General features: G+C 40.1%; 2 protein-coding genes across 3 annotated transcripts; both read right to left on the bottom strand.

Moving 5' to 3' along the window:
- Nucleotides 1-365: 365 nt before the first annotated feature.
- Nucleotides 366-19,725, bottom strand: LOC126378513 (ras-related protein Rab-31). Its single transcript, XM_050026923.1, has 6 exons — nt 19,539-19,725; nt 13,546-13,673; nt 12,443-12,585; nt 11,245-11,389; nt 10,400-10,520; nt 366-4,012 (listed from the first exon to the last, which is right to left on the bottom strand). Exons 1-6 carry the CDS (start codon nt 19,579-19,581, stop codon nt 3,906-3,908), a joined length of 687 nt encoding a protein of 228 aa, XP_049882880.1. The 5' UTR covers nt 19,582-19,725; the 3' UTR covers nt 366-3,905.
- On the bottom strand, nt 4,232-8,633 carry LOC126378473 (uncharacterized). Of its 2 annotated transcripts, none has more exons than XM_050026861.1 (2): nt 7,616-8,633; nt 4,232-5,807 (listed from the first exon to the last, which is right to left on the bottom strand). In XM_050026861.1, exons 1-2 carry the CDS (start codon nt 7,616-7,618, stop codon nt 4,788-4,790), a joined length of 1,023 nt encoding a protein of 340 aa, XP_049882818.1. In that variant the 5' UTR covers nt 7,619-8,633; the 3' UTR covers nt 4,232-4,787. Both variants share the same exon structure in this region, with proteins under 2 accessions (XP_049882818.1, XP_049882819.1).
- Nucleotides 19,726-19,888: the final 163 nt, after the last annotated feature.

Here is a 19,888-nt window from a genome sequence, read left to right as displayed (position 1 = left end):
ACAGCATGCGTATGCTCTTTCCCTCTCTGGCAAGTGATGGTTTTGAGTAACAGAAAAGGATAGATGTGATTTGACAATATAGTAACATATTATTCATCAACGCGGTCAATGCTTCTGATTTCGGAGAGCAGCGGGCTTAGCACCGTAAGAGCGCGACTCTTTCTCGCCTCAACATACGTCACCCGTCACTCTCTCACAGTACTGCACAGAAAGAGACAGACGATCTCTGTCGCAGCGAGAAAGAGTCGCGTGCTTACGGTGCTAGGCCCGCAGATTTTACTTTATCTTTTATTTTAGTATTCATACACGGCTTCTAATTACATAAACGTCCAATGTAACAATTTTGTCGAATGAAACAAAGTCAATCCGTTACAAAAATATAATTCTTTCAATATAATAGTCATGTCATAACAAATACTTTACAGGCAAGTTATATGGACAGATGCAGATGTTTACATAAGCCGCGCACAACATGTTGACAGTTAGCGCTGAACTTTTGTTCAACAAAGTTGTCTGTCTACACATCTACTACACGTCCGTCAACAACATAACGCCAGAGGAGCTAGTGTTGTTGCGCGTTTTGTCTCCACTCGACAATTGTTGCTCAACTAACGATGCTCTCAAAACAAACAACAATCCGCTCGACATGCGCTTCAGCTGGCAACGTCGCGCGCTGTTGTGCGACGTGCTAACTCTTTAGCCAAAATCATAGAATAAGGAGTGATACTACATATAGAACGGCAACTCTCCGCTCCCCACCAGCGGCTGAGATAGGTGTACCTCACCCCTCGGTCTTACTTTAGTCTTCAACCGTATGGGCGTAAGACGTCACACACGCATATGCACGTGTACGATAACGTCAAAATGTAAAAGTATGTAGTCGTTACATAAGGTTTTAAGGTTTAACCCTTTCATGGACAGAGATCAAGGGTCATTGATGGTTCATAATATGTAATATAACACCTTGAGTGTTAAGATACTTTATTTCTCAAAATAATATATTTGATTCGCTTACTGAGAAACAATCAATTTCATAATGAAGGATGACATGAGTCATGTCAGGGGCCTTTGGCGGCTCAGTAATAACCCTGAAACCAGGGTTGATGAGGTTGGTATTCCACCTCACAACCCACACGATAAGAAGAATGTATAGTGTCTGTGTAAAACGAGGTGTTGTAAAGACCCAGAAATGGTGCGGGGCGAAGAATTACCGTTTTATACGTAGTATTTCATTATTCCATGCCATAAGTAATAAAATATATTATAATTATTACATAACATAACATAAACTGCCTATATACGTCCCACTGCTGGACACAGGCCTCCCCTCAATCAACCGGAGAGGGTATGGAGCATACTCCCACGCCACCACGCTGCTCCAATGCGGGTTGGTGGAGGTGTTTTTACGGCTAATAGCCGGGACCAACGGCTTAACGTGCCCTCCCAAGCACGGAATCATCTTACTTTTTCGGACAATCAGGTGATTCAAGCCTGAAAAGTCCAAGTAAAGTGTGATTATAATTATTAATAAAACAATAATATAATAATTCTTATTAACAAATATACAGCTAAGTATTTACAAAGAAATTAATAAATTCTTACCATCGAACATTTGCGTTCTTAAAATTGTAATTAAAAAATAATGTAATGATATGACTATACGTAGTGACCTCGAATCTGCCCAAAATTTAATTTAATTTAAACTTGACATCGTAAATTAAAAACGTGAAGGGTGGTGTGGACAGAATGGACAAGATTAGGAATGAATACAGGGTGTCAGTGACATCTGTTAGTTAAGTTAGTGAGAATTATTGAGGACAGAAGAGGCAAGATGATTGGACACCTAATAAGACACGACAAATTTATTAAAAACATCATACACTACCATCATACGCTTCCTTCAATGTACATATATGAACTGGCTCTCTTTGCACACACACACAAAGATTTGTTTAAGACATCAGGGGAGATCCATGGGCTAAATCTTAGAAATCCAAATAAACTCAATGAGTTTACTCCTAGAACTACAGTTTATTATAAAAAATTTCATTCTATGTGTGTGAGAACATATAACGCCATTCCGTCCCATATTAAAGAGCTAACCCATCTAAAGTTTAGATCCCAACTCAAAAAGTGGTTAAAGGGCAAGCAGTTTTATAGCTTAAGTGAGTTTTTCAGTTTATAAATAGGTTTTTTTTTTCTTTTTTTTTATATAGATAAGTGTTTTTGTAATATTTTTTAGTAGTCATTATTGTATGTCACAACATGACTAAATGTGCTGAGCGCTATAAGCTTTACTTCCATCGATATACTCACCACATTTATGACAATAAATTTCATTTCATTTCAAGGAAAGCTAGAAGGAAAGAGGAAGGGGAAGACCAAGAAGAGCTTACATGGAACAGATTAAAGAAAAGGTTAACGTCGTGACTTATAGGGAAGTCAAGGAATTGGCCTTTGATAGACTGGAATGGAAAATGCTACACCGACAAGAGCGTGGCTCTTAAATTTATGATGATGAACATTATTAATATTAATGACATTTTAATAAAAAAATATTAAGTAAACAAGATAACATACATACATTATTAATTATACTTACTTAATTATTATTATGATAAATTGAGCAGTATTTATTATTTAATAATTATTACAATAACATTCATACTTCAACGATCATATCATAGTTTAAACAAGAGGGTTAAAATGGCTATATCGAAGCAATTCATCTAAAAAAGCAATGTTGCAATCTGACATTTGCGCATATAAAAATAAGTGCGCAATGCGAACAAATGTCAAATAGCAATATTGCTTTCTTAGGTGAATTGCTTCGATGTGGCCATTTTAAACCCCCAGGTTATTATTTTCAACGCGCAGTTAATATACAGGGTGTTAGTGACATCGTAACGAAAACTTTGAGGGATGATTCAGACCATAATTCTGAGTTGATATCAAGTGGAATTTTCCGTCGCAAAAGTATGGATAGGAAAATAATTAAAAAAAAACACAAAAAATTCATGAATTTTTTGACAGGAAATTCCACTTGATATCAACTCAGAATCATGGTCTGAATCATCCCCCTCAATATTCGTTACGGTGTCATTAACACCCATACCTACTTGTATGGCTACCGTATGTACTTGTACGGGGTGTAAGTGACATCGTAACGAATACTGAGAGGGATGATTCAGCTGATTATTCTGAGTTAATATCAAGTGGAATTTTCCATCGCAAAAGTATAGAATTGAAAATAATTTACAAAAACTAAAAAAAATACATGATTTTTGCGACGGAAAAATCCACTTGATATCGACTCAGAATCATGGTCTGAATCATCCCTCAAAGTTTTCGTTACGATGTCACTAACAGCCTGTATTATGTTTGTCCTTTCCATATCCCGAGACTCGGGACTATGGAGTCCCTGACTTTTGGAAACGTGGGTGGAGCATTTATTATAGAATAACGGACATACAGTATACAAACACTATTACTCGTGCGCCGTTCCCGGGATGTACCCAAAGTGGGAACATTCCTGTTGTAAAAACTCTTCAATATACACTGGCTGCTATTTTTTTTCAAATTTTTCTTTCTTGTACGGTCACGAGCATTAATATGTATACACTTTGGTACTATGTCACATTAACTTTTTTGACAAGTTGAACTGTAAGTCTCACTAAATGTCAAATATGTTAGTGCGACAGAGTCCTAAAGTGGGTACATTATATTGCTCGTGACTGTACTCTGATCTTATCTGCCTTTTTGTTTAAGTTTTACGCCTTTTTACTGGCGGGAACATTCACTAAATATGCTTTGTTCGGTACCCTGAAACATCCCAAGACGGCAGTACACTCTTGCCGCCTAGTCTGACGGCCAGTCAAGCCCAACAGTGGGCGTCCAGCGCTGGGCTAACAGCACATGGTCTTCTGCGTCTCCCCGTGGGCAATACTGGTGATACTCCACGCTGGCAGCTCCACCTTCCCCGTGTGGGTGGCTGCTTCTTCCGTTGGATTACCTGGAATGTTGAAGTTTTTTTTTTAATTATATAGGCTCGCGTTTGGCCACGACCTCACCTTCGTTATGGTGTCACTAACACCCTGTATGGTGTCCTCCACCAACCCGCAGTGGAGCAGCGTGATGGAGTATGCTCCATACCCTCTCCGGTTGATTGAGAGGAGGCCTGTGCCCAGCAGTGGGACGGATATAGGCTATTTATGTAACACCCTGTATATTTGATGATTAAACGAACTTACCTTACGTGAAGTTCTATCATAATTATCTGAGTTGCTTCGTCGAATAGATTAGAATTGACACTTGTAGTACCACATACCATGTCGCCAGTCAGCACTGAGTTTTGAGAGAAAAAAAAAATCATAAAATAAAAATAAAAAGAGGGTATATATTATCTCGTTCCGATCGCACCTGTCACTCGTCATTTAGTTCAGAGGTCTATCATTATGATATTTCACGTCTGGGGGGTAAATCAAGACGAGGAGGGTGGGATTCTAATCTATTCGACGAAGCAACTCAGATAATTATGATAGAACTTCACGTAAGGTAAGTTCGTTTAATCATCAATTATCTTCATTGCTTCGTCTTCTAGATTAGAATTGACACTTGTAGATCTTTAGAGAAATAGGTAGTGAAATATTAAAGTAAATAAAACATACAATATGTTGGAGTAATCACAACAAGTTTACATTTATGAATGTAATGAATAAATCGATAAACTATTGAACGAAAAGTATAGAATTTACATGTGTTTAACAAAAATATTTTTGGATAAACAATCAATCGTTAACAAGATTATTTGACATAATACTTCTAGCGAAAGATGATTCATTATTACTCGGAATATACTTATTATAAAATTTTCCAAATACGCTAGAGGAGCCACTCCAACCTGCTGTTTTTCTTATCAAGTCCAAGCTTACCCCGAGGCTATGTGCTTTGGAAGTTGAAGCATGCCTCGTACTATGTGCTGTAAATATCGTGGTATCTATGCCACATTCTCCTAAAGTCAATCGAATCCAGCGACTTATCGTTTGAGAAGTCACTGATTTATGAGGTTTCTTTAGGCCAATGAAAAGAGGCTGCTGATTATCCCGTAATAACTTGGTTTTATCTAAGTATGCAGATAGTGTCTTAACAGGACAAATTTGCGGTTTTTCATTGAAGTAGGGTAGTGAAAGTATCGGTTGTGCTGCACCTGCCCGGGAAGTCTTTATGAGACTCGGAATTTTAATAATTACTTTATCTGGCTGAAACTCAATATTATTAATAAGAATTTTAGTTAGTGTTTGTGCTCTGTGAGCAGTAACAAGAGCAAGAAGAGTTGTCATTTTTTTTGAGATTTGGTCCAAACTCAAGTTCTCGTTCGGGTACCAAGAAGACAAATGATCTAGCACGGTTGAAGTGTTCCAGGTCTGATTATACTTCGGTAATGGTGGGCGTAATCTGAAAACACCTTTCAGAAATCGCTTAATACGATCGTCGTTACATAACTGAGGCCCAAAAATTAGGGATAAAGCAGATTTACAGCTGTTAATTGTATTATATTGGGCTCCGTTTTCGAAAAGCTGGGTGAGAAAACTTATAATTTTTGGAACTGAAAGTTCAAACACACAATTATCATTAGAATTACAAAAAAGATGCCACTTTTTCAAATACGTATCGTACTGCTTAATTGAATTATCCGATAATGAGGACAGCATTATATTAATGGCCTGTGGCGGTACATTTCTTCTCAGTAGCGATTCGCGGACAAGATCCCGGCAGCCAAGGTAAGCTGTCGATGGACGTCGCGTTCGCTGGAATGAGAGAGAATTAAGTCGCTTCTAGGTTCGAATAGCAATGGTTTTAATGTGAGTAGCCTGCTGAATAAGGGATACCACGGTTGCGTGGGCCAAAGTGGGACGACCACTATGCCAGTGGCTTTATCTCTTATAATTTTTCTCAAGGTCTTCAAAATCATCGTAAATGGCGGAAAAGCGTAGAAGTAAAATTTAGACCAAGATAAGGTGAACGCATTTATTGCAATTGCGTCAGGGTCTTTAAACCAAGATACATAGTTTCTGCATTTTTTATTAAGTCGGCTGGCAAACAGGTCCAGATCTGGCTGTCCGAATATATTGACAATTTTCTGAAATGCAAAATCGTTCAATTCCCATTCCACGTCTGGGTGGGAACGTCGCGATTCTAGATCCGCTACGCAGTTGTCGGCCGACCTAATATACGATGCATACACTATAATCTTTCTAGTCTCGCACCATTGCCATAGGTCCTTTGCAACTCGCGTAAGGTGAGGAAACTGCACACCGCCCATCCGATTTATGTAGGAGATTGCAGTGGTGTTATCTACCCGAAGTAGTATTTGACAATTCGACTTGTTTCTGGCAAATACCTTCAAACCAAAAAAGGCTGCTAATATCTCCAAGTAATTTATGTGCCTACATCTTTCTTCAACGGACCAGGCGCCGCTTGCAGTCTCCTCACCACACGCTGCTCCCCACCCCGTAGTTGAAGCATCACTAAAAATTTCCAGTCCGTATTCATCAAATTTAATAGTACTAGCCGGTTTATTAATAGCATGACACCACCATTCGAACTCGGGGATCAGAGATTGTGGTAAATTCATGTATTTATCATAATTGTCCGGGTCGTTCTTTAAGTTAAGGTATTTTAGCCTTTCGAATTCCTTCGTATAGAGCCAGCCATATTCTACACCTGGACATGCTGAAACGAGTAGTCCTACTAAGCTAGCAAAATCTCTGATTTTGCAACGGTTTAAGTGTTTAAAGTGGTTTAATTGCTTTTTAATCTTAAGAATTTTTTCTGGGGGTAAAGTGACCTGAAATTTTTGTGAGTCTATTATATATCCAAGAAACTTACACTTAGTATCTGGCACTAAATTGCTTTTTTCTTCGTTAATAATGAAACCCAACGCTGTTAACAATCGTTTTGTAGTATGTATGTTATCTTGGCATATTTCCTGTGTATTCCCTATCAAAAGAATGTCATCGAGATATATAGTAGAGAGATGACCACAAGATCTTAGTAATTTAACGACGGGTTTCATTATTTTCGTGAAGACGAACGGTGCAGTGCTGAGGCCAAACGGTAGGACATTAAACTCGTATAATCTGTTGCAGAATTTGAAACGGAGATATTTTCTTGAATTTTTATGAACACTTATCAAAAAATACGCATCTTGAAGATCTAGTGTGCTCATATAACAATTTTCTGAGACTAGCTTGAGGGCTGTGCGTAAGTCTTCGAGTTTAAAATGTTGTGTATCAATATGATTATTAAAGTTCTTTAAATTCAGAATGAATCTATGTTTACCGTTTGGCTTCGGCACTAGAAAAATATTCGATAAGTATTGTCCATTACATGGTTGACATTCAGATATGGCACCAGTTTCTAAAAGATCGTTAATACATCTTGTGATTTGTATTCTATCCTCATTAGAAAAATTATCATTCGAGGGCAAATGAAATTGTACAACAGGACGAGATAAGGGGATTTCATATCCAGCTATCCATGAAAGTATTACTTGGTCCTTAGTTAGAAGGGACCATTGGTTGTAAAAGTGAGAAAGTCTACCGGCGTGTCTCACCATGTTGGCTTCTAGCGGCGTCTCTGCCTCTGCTGCGGCGGCGCTCGATTCGATGTCTGCGAGTTGCTGTGTTGCGAGGCTAGACTCCTTTGAGCAGGCTCCCTGGTCCTCTGGCTCACTTGAGGCCTGCGGTTTGAGGGAGGACCCTTCCAGTTTAAATTTTGTCTGGGTGGAGGCGGTGCTGCGGCTGTATGAGGCGCAGTCTTGATCTTATTTGCTGCAGTCTTATTAGAACGCATCGGTGCTTTTAGATCAGCACTGGACTTAAAAATGGACTTAGCAATTTTGAGTTTTTCTGCGAAATCAGTACCAAACAGAAGTTTATCTACTTTTGTTTTTATTAATTCATCCCTCATATCCTTTTTCAGGGTGAATAATATAAAGTTGCGCCTCGTCATCGAGTCTTGGTTTTGGCGATCACATAGTAAGCGGTTGGCGTCCATCAAAAGTTTAATAACCGACGTATCTTTATTTTGTTGCGATACAAGAATACTGATAGCTTGACTGATACATGTGATTGAGCATCCAAGCTGCTTTTGTTTTAGCTCGATACCTTTATCGCGCTTTAAAACTGGTTCTGAAATAGCAGCCCTGATTTCTGCATTAAGTTGCGGAGCGTCGATAAGAGGGCAGTTGCTAGGAGGCAAGTACTTATCGCATAATTCCTTACGTGCTTCTTTTGAAAGTCCGTTCGTAGCAATGTGTTGTAGCCTTACTGCGAGATCACTCTGTATCTCCTGTCCATAATCTTTGATAACTGATGGATCGTCTCCAAAAATTTCTAAAATAGCACTGTCTAGCTCCGGAGTAGTCAGTGAAGCGTCTACTGCATTTTTATCCTGATCTGCTGTCGGCGGAGGCGATAGTGGCTGTGAACGGGGCGCGGGTGAGGCGGGGGTGCTATTTATTATGGTTGCGGCGATTGCGCTTGTCGATGGTACCGGTTCAGAAGGAAGTTCTTGCGGATCCGTCGGAACGTGTTCCTCCATGGAGGGATCCATTTCGAAATGTAAGTCATCGTCTGAAATAGACATTTAATTTTTAGGGTGATATAGTAAGTGACAACCCTTGCAGTTGCCCACGAACTTGCATGTATTCACGTCAGCAAGTAAAGTGACAACCCTAGTGGTTGCCCGCAGTACCTGCCCTACACGTGATAAAAAATCCCATGCTATAAAAGACTATTTCTTCTTTAGTTGAATCACCACGAAGCCTTGGTGGTTGCCCGCACCCTCATGAGTTTCCACGTCAGCAAGTAAAGTGACAACCCTAATGGTTACCCGCAGCACTTGCCCTACACGTGATCAAAAAAAAAAAAGAGGCCCATGCTATAAAAGATATTTCTCCTTTTATTAGGTCACTGTGAATTGACAACCGTAGTGGTTGCTCGCATCCTCGTAATATATGTTTCCACGTCAGCAAGTAAAGTGACAACCCTAATGGTTGCCCGCAGTACTTGCCCTACACGTGATAAAAAAAAAATTAGCTTGCAAGGAGTGGGTATATATATAATATACACATCTGACTACCCCCTAGGGGATACAGGCGTGATGCTGTATTATATTGCATTGCATAACATATCATTGAGCTTGCAGCGAGGTTAAATAAATAACGTAGTTTACCTTCCAAAAGAATCGGTGAATTCCTTGATGATTGCGGAGATTCTAAATCAACTGAGTCATGGCGCCTGTACCGCCGCCGTCCGTTTAATTTTCGTTCAAGCTTCTTCAACTTCCGAACTACATAGTCGAAATCATGTGAGTCGTCGCTTTCTCGCTTTCTTTTCCCCATATTTTACAAAAATACACTTTTCACAAGGATATAGTCTCACTATTTTCGGAACGATTAAGTAAATACGTGCGAACTGACGGGACACTGTAACTGTGAAATGACGAGTGACAGGTGCGATCGGAACGAGATAATATATACCCTCTTTTTATTTTTATTTTATGATTTTTTTTTTCTCTCAAAACTCAGTGCTGACTGGCGACATGGTATGTGGTACTACAAGTGTCAATTCTAATCTATTCGACGAAGCAATGAAGATAATACGTCTGAGTATGACTGGTTGTGTAGTACGGTCACGAGCATTAATATTTATACACTTTGGTACCATGTCACATTAAATTATTTGACAAATTGAACTGTAAGTCACACTAAATGTCAAATATGTTAGTGCGACAGGGTCCTAAAGTGGGTACATTATATTGCTACTGGCATTGAAAAATGCCAGTGAAGCGGTTTAGAGAATAAATTTTGAACGTCTAGGGCCCTGTGCCGAGGTTTTTCTTGCAGCTTCTTTTCCCCGGCTATACAGGCTGTGGGAAGCTGCAGTAGTTTTAGGCGGATGAGACGTTCGTTATGTAAAAATTGACGATTCAAAGTGTAACCTACTAAATAATTCTATTTTTGAATTTGTCCAAAGAAATATTATTTAAAAAACATACGACAGGCTCGGTTAACTGCCAACCACTCGAGCTCATAAAAACCGGCGTCAACCAATAAATTAACGGGCGTCCATTTGTACGTGCACCCTATTCGCACCAATTAATGAACGGTGTACATTCACATGAACATTTACCTTATATATAGTTAATAGTTTAAAAGCAGTCCTAGAAGGATTTACATGGACCAAATTGGAGATGTCCTAAGAAAAGGTTTAGTACGATCTACTCTGAACCGGCGTGCGTGTATGAAGCGATTGATGAATGTGGAGGAAGATGAAAGTGTAACTATGTTACCTACTGAATAAAGATATTTTTGAATTTGAACTGGTGTACATACCCATAGGCACTCGGTCCGAGTCTCCGTCAGCGGAGTCGTAGGAGCGCAGGGAAGACATGAGGGTCGTGGCCGACAGCTTGAGGAGGGCTGACGCCGTGCTCAGGAACACGTGGTCGATGCCCTGGACAGTACAATCACATTTTTCAACACACACACACACACATTCACACACATTTCACATTTTTTTGAAGAGATCACTCTTAGCGATTAGGCCGCCTTTGCCCACCTTAGAATAAGTTTATCCTGTAAGCGTTTTGTGAATTTGTGTGCAATAAAGTGTTTTTATTATTATTATTTTTCATTCGGCGACAATAACCCTGATACCTGTAGACACCATCTTATTTTATTTTAAGTTATACCTGTCATTTTCTTATCCGCTGAAAAGGAAAGGGACGGATGATTGACAGGGATAAAAAGTGAAGCTAGAAGGAAAGAGAGGAAGGGGAAGACCAAGAAGAGCTTACATGGAACAGATTAAAGAAAAAGTTAACGTCGTGTCTTATAGGGACGTCAAGGAATTGACCTTTGATAGACTGGAATGGAAAATGCTACACAGATAAGAGCGTGGCTCTTAAATTGATACAATACAATACAAATACACTTTATTGCACCAAAATAAAAAGAAATAATTACAAAAAGTCTCTTAACTAAGTACATGGCAAATGGCGGCCTTATCGCTTAAAGCGATTTCTTCCAGACAACGATAAGGTGAGGAAAAATGTAAAAAAAATAATTGAAAGATTGCGGGTACAAACTATAAGTACAACTTATTACCAATAAATACATGCAAATAAATATATATTGATGATGATGATGTTCAGGAATCAGCACCAGTTCATCATTACCTGGTCATGCAGGGCGGATGTCTCGCAGTACAACGCTCCTATAGAAGCTGCATACTGGGTAGCTTCGTCTTCAGTCACCGCCCTGCATGAGGTGAGGTCGCACTTGTTGCCGACCAGAGACAGCACCATTGGCTCTGGCACGTTACTGGAATGAGATGGTTTGGTTAATAATAACATATACATAAACAGCCTATATACGTTCCACTGCTGGGCACAGGCCTCCCCTCAATCAACCGGAGGGGGTATGGAGCATACTCCACCACGCTGCTCCACTGCGGGTTGGTGGAGGTGTTTTTACGGCTAATAGCCGGGACCAACGGCTTAACGTGCCCTCCGAAGCACGGAATCATCTTACTTTTTCGGACAATCAGGTGATTCAAGCCTGAAAAGTCCTTACCAAACAAAGGTCAGTCTCACAAAGTGATTTCGACAATGTCCCCATCGGAAATAGAACTCGGACCTCCAGATCGTGAGCCTAACGCTCTAACCACTAGATCACGGAGGCTGTTATGTTATGATACTTAGATATAAATCGTAAACAGCGTATACACGTCCCACTGCTGGGCACAGGCCTCCCCTCAATCAACCGGAGGGGGTATGGATATGACATAACATAAAAAATTCAACATATAACTTGTTTAAATGTGTCGAATTCATATTTGGATCATAAATTATTATCACGCGCTCAGCGGTGAAGGAAAACATCGTGAGGAAACCCACATTCTCGAAATGCATTATCGGAGGTATGTGACCTAACCTGCATTGGGCTGGTTTTCCCTTCGCGGGTGGGAAGGTTAGACAGGCAGTCGCTTCTGTAAAAAATCGGACCTGTCAAATCTTCAGGTTAGGTAAGCGGACCCTGTGAAAAACGGGACAATGCTAGTGAAAAGTCACATAAACTCTTTATTTTTCACTTTCCTTCCACTAACTGCAATTGGAATACCATTGTATTTAAGTTTATAAATTATGTAATACAAACTGGATTTTTTTTTAAAAAGAAAGGAAAACATGAAACAGTAGGACTAGGGCCCTGTGCTGGGAGGTTTTCTGTCCACGTCTTTCCCTCAGCGTTAGAGATTCCGATGTGGTAGTGGTTTTACAGGTAGCTACATAATATGTAATTTAATTTTTGACGTTCAAAAAGTGCTAACTTTGTAAGCCAATTTTGAAAAATAAATATTTTCGAATTTTTTTGAACCTCTGTAGCTCCCGAACCCAGCTTTTGATAGCCTGGAAGCTGCTGGCGCTGGAGATGTCGAACACCAACAGCGCTGCGTTGGCGTTCCTGTAGTACATCGGAGCCATGGAGCGGAACCTTTCCTGGCCTGCTGTGTCCCACACCTGGAATATTCATGAAAATATGTGAGGACCTCGGTGGCGCAGCGGTAATAAATGCGCTCGGTCTGCGATTGTTGAAGTTAAGCAACTTTCGCAAAGGCCGGTCATAGCATGGATGACAACAAAAAAAAAGTTTTCATCTCGAGCTCCTCCGTGCTTCGGAAGGCACGTTAAGCCGTTGGTCCCGGCAGCATTAGAAGTCGTTAATAACCACCAATCCGCACTGGGCCCGCGTGGTGGTTTAAGGCCCGATCTCCTTATCCATCCATAGGAAAGGGGCCCGTGCCCCAGCAGTGGGGACGTTAATGGGCTGATGATGATGATGTTTACTTAATTTGTCATCAGCGTTATCTCGTTTTTCACAGGGTCCGCTCACCTAACCAGAAGATTTGACCAGTGCAGGTCCGGTTTTTACAGAGTCGACTGCCTGTCTGACCTTCCAACCCGCGAAGGAAAAACCAGCCTAATACCTACAGGTTAGGTCACATACCTCCGAATGCATTTCTCGGAAATGTGGGTTTCCTCACGATGTTTTCCTTCACCGCTGAGCACGTGATAATCATTTAGGTGTGCGCATTTTTTTTCCGGTTTTCCCTTCGCGTGTTGGAAGGTCAGACAGGCAGTCGGCTCTGTAAAAATCGGACCTGTCAAATCTTCAGGTTAGGTAAGCGGACCCTGTGAAAAGCGGGATAATGATGCTGATGATGATGATGATGATGGGAGATGATGATGCTTCGATGTGGCCTTTTAACCCCCTGTACAGTCATGAGCAATATAATGTACCCATTTTAGGACTCTGTCGCACTAACACATTTGACATTTAGTGAGACTTACAGTTCAATTTGTCAAAAAAGTTAATGTGACATGGTGCCAAAAATACATATTAATGCTCGTGACCGTACTGTCTGTTTCTTCGTATATTTCTTTCGTCTGTTCTACTGTTTACAAACAAATAAATAATACCTGAAGTTTGACCCTGGCCTCGTCGACATTGATGTTGCAGGTGAAGAAGGAGGCCCCGATGGTGGGCGATATGTGCTTGGAGAACATCTTGCCGATGTAGCGGACGACCAGGCTGGTTTTGCCCACTCCTGGAATATCAGAAGTTCCGGGGTTAACCCAATATCATAACCAATGACACAGGTTGGCCGCTGCAAGGATAATCTCTGCAGGGATACCTGGTTGATGGTTGCGATGAGTGCTAGTGGAGTATCACCACAAACTATGGCTCACCTTCTGTGCTGTCCTAAGTGCCCTAACACCTGCACTATTAAAGACCTTTACGAAGCCACTGACAATGCCGTAAGCGTGGCCAATTATTGGTCAGCAAAAATTTAGTATCGATCGCCATCGACTCGCAAAGAAGAAGCCAGTGGCGGCCTTAGGGCGGTGGGAGCGACCGCACCGGGCGCCGCAATATGGGGGGGGGGAGTCAATATCAACAAGACTGGTCCACCCTGGCCAGCAGCCCCGTATCTAGGGGAGCAACTGGGTTGGGCTCACCCGTCCTGGACATCATGGAAGTTTCTGGAGGGCGCATTGATTCGTTTCACATACCGACTATCACAAAGGCTGATAACTATTGCCAACCAGAGCGCCCCAGGCAAGCACCAAGGGAATGCTATCCCGATCTCGCGAGATATTGCCTAATTTTTCGATCCCGAAAGATAATATGACGAGATCCCATTCGAGATTTACGGGATTGGGCGAATTTCTAAAGAAAACTTAATTATTTAGTTAGTGATTTTGAAGAATAAAGGTACTTGTTTTTTTTTTTTTTCAAAAAATATTTTGTTTAATCAATCTCACTATCACAAACAAGCAGTTTTCATCGTTTTCAGCCATCCTAACTTTACATTTTTTTTTTATGAACTTGACGAGATCCCGAAAATTTCGGGTGATTATCACGTGCTCAGCGTTGAAGGAAAATCGTGAGGAAACCCACATTCCGAAAATACATTTTCGGAGGTATGTGACCTAACATGTATTGGGCTGGTTTTCCCTTCGGGTTGGTAGCTCAGACAGGCAGTCGCTCCTGTAAAAAACTGGACCTGTCAAATCTTCAGGTTAGGTAAGCGGACCCTGTGAAAAACAGGATAATGCTAGGAGCAGTGGGTGTGTATACTATACACCTTTGTCGTTGGAATTTGATAAATTCCCAAACAATAGGTATTTCTGATTCACATAGATCTATCATAGTTAAATCTTCATGTCATCGGCTGTTATCCAGTAGCGATTTGCGTAATACCTCAGATTCTTCGCTGATAACTCACTCTAGATACGAGTTTATCGGAACAGGCTAATACTTACATTGAATTGAATATAATCATAATCAATATGTCATATATCCAGAAGATTAAACGAAGGAAAATCTGTACAGCGCCATCTATATTGTTTTTGAGAAACGTAGTCTGGTAGTCAAGTCAAATAATACCGATATTGAATGAAGAACATTCCCAGGCTGATTGTCCGAAAGTAAGACGATCGGTGCTTCGGAAGGCACGTTAAGCCGTTGGTGGTAGTCGTTATATGAGTCATGTCAGGGGCCTTTGGCGGCTCAATAGTAACCGTGACACCAGGGTTGATGAGGTTGGTAATTCACCTCACAACCCATACAATAGAAGAAGACAGATTTCCCTTTGTTTAACCTTCTAATTTCATGGATAACAATTATTTTTATATGTGCTTCTGCGGTTACATTGTATTTTGGAATAATTATGTACTCGAGTACTGAGAAAATTGGTAATTATCACGTTAAAGTTGTACAACGCCTTATATCTGTGTTAGTAAAAACTGCACGAGTGGTCTCAATCATCCGAAATAAAATATAGGTACATATTTTATTTATAAATCCCGGTTCGGGCTCTAAATCCGTGAACGCGATTTTAACAGCCTCTGTGGTCTAGTAGTTAGAGCGTTAGGCTCACAATCTGGAGGTCCGGGTTCGATTCCCGATGGGACATTGTCGAAATCACTTTGTGAGACTGTCCTTTGTTTGGTAAGGACTTTTCAGGCTTGAATCACCTGATTGTCCGAAAAAAGTAAGATGATTCCGTGCTTCGGAGGGCACGTTAAGCCGTTGGTCCCGGCTATTAGCCGTAAAAAAACACCTCCACCAACCCGCATTGAAGCAGCGTGGTGGAGCATGCTCCATACCCCCTCCGGTTTATTGAGGAGAGGCCTGTGCCCAACAGTGGGACGTATATAGGCTGTTTATGTTAGCTTCCAGTCCAGCACTGAAGCATAGAATGAGTAATAATACTACGTATAGAACGGCAACTCTCCGCTCCCTACCAGCTTAAGCTAGGTTTACCTCACCCCCTCGGTCTTACTTTAGTCTGCAATCGTATGGCGTCAGACGTCACACACACAGATGCGCGTGTACGATAACGTCAATGTGTAGTGTCTGTGTAAAACGAGGCGTTTTGTATGAAGTGTCCGGGGTGTGACTGAAGCTAAGAAAGTAACTGTTGTTACCTTATCTAATCAGGCCCTCGACGGTACAGACATCAAGCGTGTATTGAGTTGTTCAGTTGTTATCAACTTAGATTTGATTGCAATGTTTCAATGATACCGAAACGCACATGGCTGGGTAAAATCCCGATCGAGTTATTGGATTCCATAGAGGTACGGTCACGAGTACTAATATGTACACGAAACCATGTCTCTCTCTCTCTATTTAAGAGCTGCGCTCTTGTCGGTGGAGTAATCGCCATTCCTCACTTCTTCCCGCCAAATCCTTCACCTCCTGACACGACACGACCTGCACCTTCTCTTTTATTTGTTTCATAAATGTTCTCCTAGGTCTACCCCTTCCTCTCTTCCCTTCAATTTTTCCTTCTATGATGTTTGTCATAAATGAATCGTGTCGTATCAGGTGGCCAATCATATTTCCTCTCCGGTTCTCTATAGTCTTCATTATGGTTCTCCTTTCCAAACCATGAAACCATGTCAAATTAACTTTTTTGAGAAATTCAACCGTAAGTCTCATTACAAATTCAAATTTCGAACCCGTGACACTAAGATTGGTTATATATTATAGGTATTCATTTATTCGTAATAAATGTAAATTATTGTAAATACATATTATTATATTCGGAGGTCGCAGGTTCGAATCCAGCACAGGCGTAAATCAATGATTGTCGAATTTGTTTTCGAATTCATGTTTGGATCATAAATGATTATCACGTGCTCAGCGGTGAAGGAAAACATCGTGAGGAAACCCACATTCCCGAGAAATGCATTTTCGGAGGTATGTGACTTAACCTGTATTGAGCTGGTTTTCCCTTCGCGTTTTCGATTCATTTATTCGTAATAGGCTACTTGACAACCTAGTCAAATGAGATACTTTTTACAAAACGTCAAGACGAAAGTTTACTTTGGAGTTTGTATGGAAATACTGTACTGTGACGTCATCGATAAAAGCGGTCAAACGTCACACTAGAATAACATTTTATAATTTATCTTTGAAAATTCAAATTCATTTATTCGTCAACATAGGTAAAAGGGTTGTTACAATACTTGGTCCTTGGTTCCACCGGAGATTATTCGAGAAATAAGTCGACTATTCTGCTAAGAGACCATAGGGTATATAGTAAAGAGTGGGAAGAGAAAGGAGAGCCAGTTTAGTTTCTAAAGAGATCGGAGCAAGAAGAAATGAAAGTAGTGAAAAAGTGGAAGTGAAGAACAGTGTTTTAAGAAGAGTTAAGTGCAGTGTTAGTGCAGTGCTAGTTTCGTGTTTCGTGCTGTGTTCGAGTGTCGTGTAATAAGATGAAGTGACAGTGACGAAGTCATACCACGAAGCCCTATGCGGAAGCTGTACGGTCACGAGCATTAATATGTATACACTTTGGTACCATGTCACATTAACTTTTTTGACAAATTGAACTGTAAGTCTCACTAAATGTCAAATATGTTAGTGCGACAGAGTCCTAAAGTGGGTACATTATATTGCTCATACTGTACCGTGTGTATAGTGAATAAATTCGTTTCTTGAACTCAGTGAGTTTCCTTCCAATCCCGAAACTCACTTCCGTAACAACATAATTGATAGTCGATTATTTGGTTCGCTACCAACCCCATTAGGGATTACGGGCGTGTACACGCTCACGGAGGGTAGGAAGTATCCTTGACCTTGATAAAGGTCATACAAAATACGATTAGTTCAGTGGAGCGTTAATGCGAAACAACAAGGTCGATATTCGATACTCATAAGCTGACAAGCGCCCGCGGCACGGATCCTATGCCGCGCGCGACGCGACATATATCAACTTCTGACTAATAGACCTCTGGCTGCGAATACTGGTGCTGACTCCTATACACACCATCTAATTTTATTTTAAATTATACCTGTCATCTTCTTATCTTAAAAGGAAAGGGACGGGTCATCGACAGGCTAAAAATTTATGGAACACACGTAAATTTTAGGCGGACCCCGTGAAAACGGGATAATATTATGATGAGGAGCTCGGTGTCGCAGCGGTAACCGCGCTCGGTCTGCGATTGTTGAAGTTAAGCAACTTTCGCAAAGGCTGGTCATAGGATGGGTGACCACAAAAAAAAAGCATCTCGAGATCCTCCGTGCTTCGGAAGGCACGTTAAGCCGTTGTTCCCGGCTGCATTAGCAGTCATTAATAACCATCAATCCGCACTGGGCCCGCGTGGTGGTTTAAGGCACGATCTCCCTAACCATCCATAGGGAAGGCCCCTGCCCCAGCAGTGGGGAGGTTAATGGGCTGGCGATGATGATGATTACATGTTAAGAAAAATATAGTGGTGTTAATTCCTGCAGACACCATCTAATTTTATTTTAAGTTATACCTGTCAAAATTAGATGGTTTGTACTAGAATTAGCACCAATATCTTCGCAATATCATTAAGTGATGCATATACAATAATAAAATAGGTACTTTATAATAATCTATCGTCTATAATGATGTAATAGTGATAAAAATTTTGATAATATTATATTAAAAACAATCATTTCACAGTTGATCATAGAGTTATATTATTTATTTTTGTATATATGTATTTGCGGTGAAGGAAAACATCGTGAGGAAACGCACATACCCGATAAATGCATTTTCGGAGGTATGTGACTTAACCTGTATTGGGCTGGTTTTCCCTTCACGTGTTGGAAGGTCAGACAAGCAGTCGCTTCTGTAAAAAACCGGACCTGTCAAATCTTCCGGTTAGGTAAGCGGACCCTGTGAAAAACGGGATGATGCTAGGGAGAAGATGATGTAAGTATGTATATATTTTTTATTGTGCATGTATTTATTGGTAAGTTGTACTTATAGTTTTTACCCGCAATCTTTTAACTTTTACATATTTCCTTTAAGCGATAAGGCTGCCATTTACCATGTACCTAGTTAAGTCTTTTGTACATATTTCTTTTTATTTTGATGCAATAAAGTATGTTTGATTTTCCTTCGATTACCTTCTAATTTCATGGATAACAGACATTGTTTGTTTTTGGGTATAAATAATGACCCTATTTATTACAGCCAAAATAAAGAGTAGCAATGTAGGTAGTATAATAAATTCTATACATAATGTGATCCAAATATCAGGCAACAATTATTTTTACATATATTTCTGCCTAATTGTACCCAAGTAATAACAAAATAGGTAACTATTTTGTTAAAACTACAACGCCATCTATACTACTCCTGCCTGGAAAGTTCCTTATTACCCGCAATTTTTTTACAGATTTTGTATAATTACGGAAAATCAGCACAACAAAAATGTTTGTAAGATTATTATAGTGGACCTAATATCAAATTCTCGTAAAGAAAAAGACCTATTCACATTAAATCTAGTACACTTTCACTGTTATAAAACATAAGTAATGCACAAGTAAGATGTTCCTATTAATCATTCTAGCGTATACAAAGTCGATTTACAACATTATATCACTATCCAAGAATTCAATTCAAAATGATTTATACGCATACCTTGTGATCCTAATACAACGATTTTTGCCTCAATCACCTTCATTTTAGTGAAAAACAACACAATAAAATAAAAAGCTGAACACACCGCACTGAAAATTACATTGTTTCCACGAAAAATAACTGAAAATAATAAAATAAACAAAGAAATAACGAAATTCTCACATACGAAACGTCATTCCCAATCGCGCGCAAAAATGTAACTAAATTATTATACGCATAAATTGAAAATTAATTCGACACGTCAAATCGTTATTTGTTCATGTGCTTCGTCGTTTGGTTGGATAATACCTGTTGCTGTAAAGCGACATCTATTGGTTATTCTATAAACGAAAATTAAGCGCGTAGTAACT

The sequence above is a fragment of the Pectinophora gossypiella genome, chromosome 26, assembly GCF_024362695.1.
Source record: "Pectinophora gossypiella chromosome 26, ilPecGoss1.1, whole genome shotgun sequence".
Lineage (NCBI taxonomy): Eukaryota > Metazoa > Arthropoda > Insecta > Lepidoptera > Gelechiidae > Pectinophora > Pectinophora gossypiella.
The sequence above is the reverse complement of the archived record's forward strand: the minus strand, read 5'-3'. Positions and strand labels throughout refer to the sequence as shown.

Bases quoted from the DNA above. Each gene is read 5' to 3' on its own strand.
- LOC126378513 (XM_050026923.1), bottom strand. From the start codon at position 19,581: ATGAAGGTGATTGAGGCAAAAATCGTTGTATTAGGATCACAAG. The intron at 10,521-11,244 runs GTAATGATGAAC...TGTACTGTCCAG, and splicing joins CATCCGCCCTGCATGACCAG to GGCATCGACCACGTGTTCCT. The intron at 4,013-10,399 runs GTATGTACACCA...TCAACATTCCAG, and splicing joins CTCGGACCGAGTGCCTATGG to GTAATCCAACGGAAGAAGCA.